Source organism: Miniopterus natalensis, chromosome 9 (assembly GCF_054644295.1).
Source record: "Miniopterus natalensis isolate mMinNat1 chromosome 9, mMinNat1.hap1, whole genome shotgun sequence".
In the NCBI taxonomy this organism is placed as follows: Eukaryota; Metazoa; Chordata; class Mammalia; order Chiroptera; family Miniopteridae; genus Miniopterus; species Miniopterus natalensis.
Genome location: NC_142089.1, coordinates 21,480,299 through 21,489,042, shown reverse-complemented (window position 1 = coordinate 21,489,042; position 8,744 = coordinate 21,480,299). Strand labels below are relative to the sequence as shown.

Below are 8,744 nucleotides of genomic sequence, written 5' to 3'. Positions count from 1 at the left end.
CCAGTTGGCATTTCTAAGGCCACAGTGCGTTCTGAGGTTTGACAGGTGGAACCATTCACCGGTGCCAGTGAAAATACAGAGTCCTCCCACCCCGTGGGCTTCAGCAATGGAGTCCATTGGCACTTTGGACACTGGAAGCAGCGCTGTCACGTAAATGTCTGACAGAAATGGAATAGGGCTATGAAACGGGAAGTGTGGTATTTCTTTTGTACTGGCAGCAGTGTGGAACAGAAGCTATTTGGACTAGAACAGTAGTAAAATTTCAAGGATGTAAGGATGTAGTGTACATGGCCTAGGCTTCAAAATATGAAGAAAAGGCCACAGCAGCTTCTATTGCCCCTCATTGCATCTGGGAGGTGGATCCAGTTGGGACATATGTGTTCTACTGTCAAGGATTCGTGGCACTAGTATATCTCAGTGACCAGCATTCCCCATGAAAACAAGAGCAGACAGGTCGTAGAGTGTCTTAGAATCCTCAGGACCCTGGACAAGGGCGGAAGCTGTGACTTCAAATTTGAGTGGTGTGAACCAGCACGTTTGACTTTGTGAGATGTAGCTCTTGTCAGACTGCAGCTCAGTGAGCCCGGAAGCCCTGATCGGGCGGGTGGCAGGTCAAGGCTCCACTACAGAGTGCATACCTCTTCAGGGGAATATTGAGCACTTGGAAAACATTCCAACTGAGGGGATGTCAGTAAGGGTGCTCAGCTTGCTGCCCTAAACTGCCTGGTCTGCCCTGAATTAAAGATTTTTGTTGCTCATGTAATCTGGGTCTATGAAACCAGAAGAGTCCCCAGCCTCCAAACTTTGAATTTAACTTAAGAGGAATAGTAAAATGCAGTTGCCTGCAGACCATAGCCTGGTTATTAATAGAACTGCTTATAAGGTTTGGGACCTCTCCCATTGTTAATTAAACATAGCTAGTTAGAGGGCTGTAGGGCCAGGGTTTGAACAAATTGGTGTTGGGGGAGGAGCCTGAGGTGCAAGCAGCTCACGGTGGACACTGACTTGTAGTTCTTTCCCAGAAACATTTACTGAAAAGCCATGGGTGTGACTCTGCCCTTGCCTCCTCACCTAGGCAGCCTGAAACTAGTGGGGAAGGGGTCCAGTTGAGTTCCTAGGGCTGTGTTGGAGCCGGGATGATGGAAATAGATCAAGTAAGGGGAAAACTGATGCCAGAGGAGTCCAAGTTAAGGCCCAAGGTGAACTGTGGACCAGAAATGGCTTCAGTCGGCTAGTATAAGTGATGAGAGAGCAGTTGCTTCACCTGAGAGGGACACAGCAGAAAGGGGTGGACTCTAAGTCTGACTGTTTGAGTTGGCAAATCCCAAGGCTGGCCATATACTCAGACTATCTGGGCTGCACCACCTTCCATTGCCAACCAGGAGCCTGGCTGCCAGACTTAGGTGCATCATGACACTGGGGCAATGGTGTGACTTCTGACATACGTAGGTGGTGATCAGGGGAGGGGATGGCTTGTTCATTCAGGAAACTAGCTTTTTATTACAAAGGGCTTGCGATGGGGTAGTGGTGCTTGTGAGACCCATATGGAAATGATCACTTCTTTGGTGCAATAATGCCTTCCAGTTGGGCCTGAAAAACAAAAACAAACTCCATTAATATTTGAAACTTGCAGCCTAACACGAATAGCTGAGAGGTGATAAAAGTCTCTGGGAAGGATAATCCCAGTGCTGCCACTCCAAGCATCCCCCCCCCCCTTTCATTCCCAACTCCATATTTTCTAGATTAGCTGGTTTCTAGCTTGGCATACAGTCTTGCTACATTAGGAGAAACCAGAGCTGTCCTGGTTTCCATACAATAATGGCTCAGTGCATTATATAAAGCACTGAAAAGGAAATTGAATCAAAGTTGTTGAAATAGTGGTTTTCATGGCTCAGATTTTGGGCCTAAATATGTCTGTTAAGTTAAACTTGGGGATCCTGGGAGCTCTGTGCTGGGACAAGAGGTTTGGGAGACTGCAAATTTTTAGCAACTGAGACAACTTGACACCTAATTAGAGAAAATTGCTACCAGTGAGCAGGGAGCTGTCCGTCTTGTATGTAAAGCTGAAGACACTTGGGAGTTACTTGCTCTGCTCCTCTGGCAGCCAGAAACAATTTACACTTGTGGTGTGCGGACAAATCTTTAAGTAGGTCTGTCCTGGGGACTGCAAACACTGCTTTATTTGCAGTGCAGTTTTGAGCCAATAAAAATAACTCACTTCTAAAGAGCCCTTCACCCTGGGGATTACAAGGTTGCTTGTAAATGTTAGAAAGATGCCAAGGTATTCTGCTTTGCTCTCGCCGCCAGTACTGTAGGAGTAAGGAGCTTGGGCTTAGGATAAAGGAGTAAGGCAGATAAGAGAGGCAGCTTCAGAGGCTGCTAAGTAAACATGCACATCTGGCGGTGAGTGTTTCTAGCTTTTTTTGTTTTTGTTTTTGTTGAGCTCAGCAACAAGATCTATGTCATCCTGCACTAGCCATTAATACAAGCCCTTTATCGCAAGTGCCTCTCTCTTGGGTCCGTAGTGCCAACGAGCCTGCCAGTCACAAGAATGTAAGCTTTCCATGAAACTAGGGTGAAGAGGGAGAAAAATTCAGGGGCTCCTTCTGGCCAGGGCCATGGGAGACAGCCACTAAACGTCAATGGGCCATATATCTAGAACAGTGGTTCTTGAACTTGAGCAAGCATCAGAATCAGCTGGAGGCCTTGTTAGATTGTTGGACCCCAGCCCCAGAGTTTCTGATTCAGTAGGTCTGGGGTGGGCCTAGTCATCTATTCCTAATGATTGCCAGGTGATGAGGATGATGCTGGTCTGGAACCCAACCTTTTTTTTTTAAAAAAAAAATCCTTACCAGGGGACATACTTATTGATTTTAGAGAGGGGGAAGAGAGCAAGAAACATTGATGTGAGAGAGAAACATCTATCAGTTGCTTTCCTGTACGTGCCCCAACCAGGGATTGAACCCAAAACTTTTTGGTGTAGGGGACAATGCTCCAACCAACTGAGCCGCACCTGCCAGGGCTGGAACCCAACCTTTGAGAATCTTTGGACCAGATAGCCTTGAATTTGAGGCCTGGCCCCCTGCTCAGCCCTTTTCTTCACCAGCTCCCCCTCCTCCCCTTCCCTCCAGTTCAGCTGGATAAAAATACGCACCCGCAGGAGGGCTTTGAAGAAAAACACCTACAGCCCAGTTTCTCTGACCACACACCTGCGGAAGGTTCCTGATTTGAAGTGGTTCTTCCCTCTCAAAGGGCCTTCCTTGCCCTCCCCCAGTGCAGGGCCTGGGTGCGGGGGACTGACCGCAGGTGGGAAGCACCCCTGTGAAAGCCCGATGAAGGGCGCCAGCCCACTCTAGGAAGGCTTAAATTTCCAGCTGCCATGGGTGGGCAACTTTTTCCAAGGGGGAAAAAATCTCCACTGGAGAGCTAGGCAGAGGGGTCACAGGGATTCAGAGTTGAGAACAGAGCCCCCTCCAGAACCAGATGGATGGAGAAGCTGGGTAATGAACCCTCATCTCCCCCTGAGCCTCTCCCCCTCCACACACACAAGGCAGCTGCTTTTACACCTGGGCAGCACATGCGGACAAGTATTTAAAGTCATCTGCAGGAAGGAAGGGAGTGCGCGGCCTCCGGCCGGCGGGCAGGTGGGCGAGCACCTCTCCCGGGCCGCACGCACCTTCAGCTGCTGATTCGTGCGCTTCAGGAACTGAATCTCCTCGTTGTGCTTCTTCTCCTCCACCTGTCTCCGCTCAGTCTCCCGCTTCTCCGTGGCCTCACACTTAGCCTTCTGCTCGTTCACTTGCCTCTCCAAGTCCTTCTTTTCTGCTTCTAATTCTGCAATCTAAGGACAGAACCCCCAGTCATCCTGGGATGGTGCCAAGCGGATGGGGTGGCTCAGCGCCCCGGTGGAGGGGACCTGGAACACAGCAGTCCAACCCAAGACATTGCGAGGGTCTGTACTGCCACCCAGTGGAAGGTCAGTGCCTGACATGGCACGTCCAAGAGGAGACAAGCCTGTCATGACCAGGCTGGCCCTTACCCTCTGAACCAAGGGTCCTCACTGAGGTGATGAGGAGCACCCCAGGAGGCCAGAATTTAGTGCCAGAATGACAACCATGTCACCCTGAGACAGAGGAGTCAGAGAGGCCAAAGGCTCGTGCAAACCCCACTCACTTTCCTCTCCATGTCTGACTTCCCCTGTTCAGACTGCAGCGCCTTCCTCATGCCAAACGCCACGCTGCTCTCATACAGGGTCTGGTAGGCGGCGATGGTCATGCGGATCTCGTCCCGGACTCGCAGCAGCAGCAGCCCCCTCTCCGCACAGTTGATGGTGACTTCTCGAATCAGCTCATCTTCCAATACACACACACAGTGGGTCAGAGAAGGCAGGAGGGAGGGGAAATACACCGTGTCTACTGCACACCATCCATCCTACTGGGAAGGATGCTAAGGTGTGTCCTCACTAGGAGACAGGTCTCTGGGAGGGTCTTCAGTGGTCCCAGGAGCCTTGCCGTGCAGCTACCGCTCTGAATTTGGCACGTGGGAATCGGCAAGCCCAGGGCAGAGGGAGACAAGTGCCCTGGGTTCATCTGCAGCATGAGGCCCCTCTCTTCCATCCTCAGCCAAGAACTGGGTACTATTCCAAGAAATCTGGCTTTTCAATTTGAAGATGGTGGCTGCTTTAAAGCCGCTGGGAAATCCGATGTGCCTCTGTGGCTGGACTGGTTTGGGGCTGGAAACAGCGTAGTCTAGAGCTTGCCCACTCATCTCCATAAAGGCTGCCCTGGAGGGCAAACCTTAATCACACTCAGACTGCAGGGAGTACATGTCCAAGTCCACATGGGTCAGTGACACTGGGCTGGAGGACAGCCATTCACACCAGCACTTGAGGAGGGAGAGCTTAAATTCCTGTGTCTGTCAGTTAACAAATTACCCTGAAATGTATTCTGGACCAAGGGACGTACGTTGATGGATGGGTATAAATATAGAACATTAATTTTTCTGATTAAAAAATTAACACATGCTTATTATAGGAATCTTTGAAAAAACAAAGATTTAAAATGTAAGTTCTCATTTATTCCAAACATCAACTGAGGAAGCAGGTTGTCAAGTTGACCGGCAAGTGGGGGTATTGGTGGGAGAGGCGGGGCAGGGAGGGGGAAGCGGGTGCATGTAGCAAATCCTGGGTGAGACAGGTAGGGGGACACAGATGACTCCAGGATGGGGTGGGCTTCAGCTCAGGGATACTCAGAGCTTGGGGCTGTGCTGAAGGGGAAGGGAGAAAGGCAGTAGAGTGTAGTGCACCCTCCCCCCAGCCCCCAGGCCACTCACCAAAACACTGCGAGTAGAGCTCCCGGCGGACAGGGCAGATGCCTGTCTCCCTGGCCTGCCGCTGCTGCAGCTTCAGGTCCAGCTGCTCCTGGAGGTGCACCACATCCATCCTGGTGCTGGGGGTGCTGGACACTTGCTGGATCCATAGCTGGGTGTCTTCCACCCACTCCCTGTGGCACAGACACAACCAGGTTGAGCAAAACCCATTACCAGAGAGGGTCCTCAGGACATGAGCAGAGATAGCCCTTTGAGTGAGGGGTGGCTCCATCACCAACCCACCAGAATCCTCCATCCCTCCCTCCTCCTTGGGGAGTATGCAGCTCCAAAGTCAAACCCACAAGGTGCCTTGGGGCTGGGCAACCTCCACTCTCCTACAGCCCTCTGTGAAATCATCACCCATGTTCCAGATCTTACCCTCCCAATGTGTTGAGGACAAATTTATGGTTGTTGCTTTATCTGAACAGAAGACCCAGTGGGAACTGCCCACTGACTTGTAGGGTGGGAGACACAGGGCACCATAAACATTGTCCCAGTCAGAAAGAAGCGGATGTGTGTACTGGGGGCATAGGGGAGTTTTTGAAGGGATGTAACCCCTCATAGCAAACCTTGTGTCAGAGGCATGGCCAGGTTCTGGAATCACAAGGAGGGGGCCTAAGGGAAGAACCTCCATGGGAGAGAGGACTTCCATGGATGGGTGGGAGGGAATCTACAGAAAAATCATCCCCTGCCTTTTCTTTAACTTCCATCTCAGAAGCGATTGCAGTCTCTCCTTTCATCATAGCCTTAAAAAATGTGCTGTCAACTTATTACATAAAAATAGTCGAAAAGGGATGTCAGATGGTGATAAACGTGGCTGGAGAACAAAGAAGGAGGGTAAGGGGATCGTGAAGAGAGAAGGTGCTCTTTCATAAGGATTCTCAAGGAAGGAAGACCTCCTTGAGGAAATGGCATTTGGACAAGACCTGAGTGAAGGAAGGAAGGGAACCAGGTGGATATCAGGGGAAGAGTCTCCTGGCAGTCAGAGCAGCAGTTGTCAAGATATGGAGGCGGAAGAGCGAAGTGTTTCAGAAACAGCAAGCAGAGGCCTCTGTGGCACTAGCACAGCGAACAAGACAGACAATAACAGAAGATAAGATTGTGGGTATATTGGGGCCAGATCATGCCAGAACTTCCACATCACTCACAGGACTTCAGATTTTAGTCTGAGTAAGATGTGTTTTTGGCAGAAGCCTGGCATGATCTGATTTATGATTTAGGGGCTGTGTGGAGGACAGATTGTAGGGCAAAGAGTGGAAGCCAGGTTTTCAGATGGGAGGCCACTGCAGTGGTACAGGTGACAAACAGTGACTAGAAACAAGACGGTGGAAGCAGAGCTGGTGAAAAGCGGTAAGGTTTGGGATATAATTTGAAGGTGGAGCCAAAAGAAATTGATAAAGGACAGAATCTGTGATGTGAAAGACCAAAAGGGATGAGAGGTGGCCTGAGCCCCTAGGAGAAAGAGAAGACTGGGGATGAGCAGGTTGGGGGAAGGAAGAAACTGGGAGTTAGTTTGGACATGATGAGTATGAGATGTCTATTAACATCTTCATGACGGTAATGAGGAAGTAGTGGAATAGATGGGTTGGAGTTTAGGGGAGAGGACAGGGCTGGAAATATACTTTTGGGAGCCATCAGCATCTAGATGGTATTTAAAGCCATGAGCACTGTGGAAATGAGGGCAGATAGAGACCAAGGTAGACCCACCTTCCCAGGATCAAGTCACCTGTAGGCTCTAGGAGCTCTGAGGCACTGGGAGGAAATCTCAGCCAGGAACAGAGACATCATGCCTCTTTCCACATTCCCAAGTTCTAGGGTGCAAAATCTGGGCCTTCTCCGAGCCACTACTCCCACTTTTTTCTTTTCCTTTTTTTACCTTGGGGGCAGGATGGCATTCAAGATTTCTTCTGCCTGCTTTGTAGGATCCGGGACACAGGAAGTTGAGGAGAGCTTGGTCTTGGGTGGCTGTGGGATTGGACCCGAGGGTCCAGGTTGCTGGGGGCTGACTTTCAATGGCCGAGCCTGGGAAGAAGGGACAAATTAGGGCAGGAGGGGATTCAGACACTAAGCCCTACACGTTCTGGCCCTTGTTCCATGTCTTCCACACACCCTTCTCCTACTCCCAGTTCACTTTCCCCATCTGTCCTCTCAGCACCAGCTATGTTCTCAGAGCTAAAGGAGGCCATGCAGAGTCTCCGGTCCCACCCCAATCCCATGCTTGCATCTCCTTGAACCGATGTTTCTGCCCCGGGTGCTCAGGCCTCTGCTTTCACCGCCAGGTCTATTCTTGGACGCGGCTTCCATGAAAAACAGCGAGCCCCGTTCATCCCCCTGTGACTTCCTTCCCCATCCTAAACCTACCCTCGGGAGTCGCCCCGCATCTGGGCTTCCGGTGCCGCTCCCCCACCCTCCTTTCCCCATCCCAGTTCCCTTTACTCCCAGTGGCTTCAGCCTCCATCCCTTCGGGACTCTGGATTCTCAACGCGGGGCATCTGCCTTTCCCCATCGGAGCTTCCGGGGCCCCCGCCCCGAGCCCCGTCCTTACTTTGGGGCTCCGTTTCTCCGTGTTCCGGCTCACCAGCACCGGGGTGTCGTACTTGAGCAGAGAGTCCGCTGGGGGAATCATGGCGACCGCGAGCAGCCCAGCAGTGGCCCCTACTGGCGGCGCCTTGTTTACCGTCACCATGGAAACCCCTCTCCACGCCTCCCGGCCTGGGCGGGGCTTTGGAGTTGGGCGGGGCCAGCAGCGCCACGTTTCTCTCGGCTCAGCCTTCAGGAAAAGTTCCTCGGCGCTGAACTCGTCGGGATTCCTGCTCGCCCGGTCGCTCCTGTGCTCTTGGAAGCACGGAAACCAGGGGCTCGAGTCCTGCGCCGCGCCTAGCTCGCAATTTGAGTGAGGTGGCAGATCACCTTCTCTGACCCCTGATTTTGTCATCTGCAAAGTGGGAGTCAGGAAGGCATCTGGAGTTCCCGCGTTTTAAAAAGCATTTGTTTTTAATTAAGTGGAGAAACGACAACATAACAGTTAAAGAATAAAGGGGAAGTACAAATGATTTGACCACGATATACCATCTATGATTGCATTTCCTTCCTTCTTTCCTTCGTATTTCCAAACGTAAATGTAAGCACCGTTTGCGCACAATTTTGTATCCTGCTTCTTTCGTTTAACGTCTGGGTTTTGGGGGGTGTTTTTTCTTTGTCATAATAGAGTTTGTAGATAGCATTGCAAATGACAATATAACAATCATCTGTTGGCTAAATAATTTTCTACTGCTGGGCATTTAGGTTGTCTCGGTGTTTAGGAATTACTAACGACGCGGCAACAGCCCTGCGCGTAGCTTTTTCCCAGAAGTTGGTTTTTGAAACTTAAAACTCCC

At 50.9% G+C, this 8,744-nt stretch overlaps 1 protein-coding gene across 1 annotated transcript; it reads right to left on the bottom strand.

Moving 5' to 3' along the window:
* Nucleotides 1–1,231: 1,231 nt before the first annotated feature.
* Nucleotides 1,232–7,993, bottom strand: DNALI1 (dynein axonemal light intermediate chain 1). The gene is made up of 6 exons (XM_016219362.2): nt 7,913–7,993; nt 7,244–7,389; nt 5,332–5,501; nt 4,174–4,352; nt 3,677–3,841; nt 1,232–1,264 (listed from the first exon to the last, which is right to left on the bottom strand). Exons 1-6 carry the CDS (start codon nt 7,991–7,993, stop codon nt 1,232–1,234), a joined length of 774 nt encoding a protein of 257 aa, XP_016074848.1.
* Between the last annotated feature and the right edge of the window lie 751 nt (nt 7,994–8,744).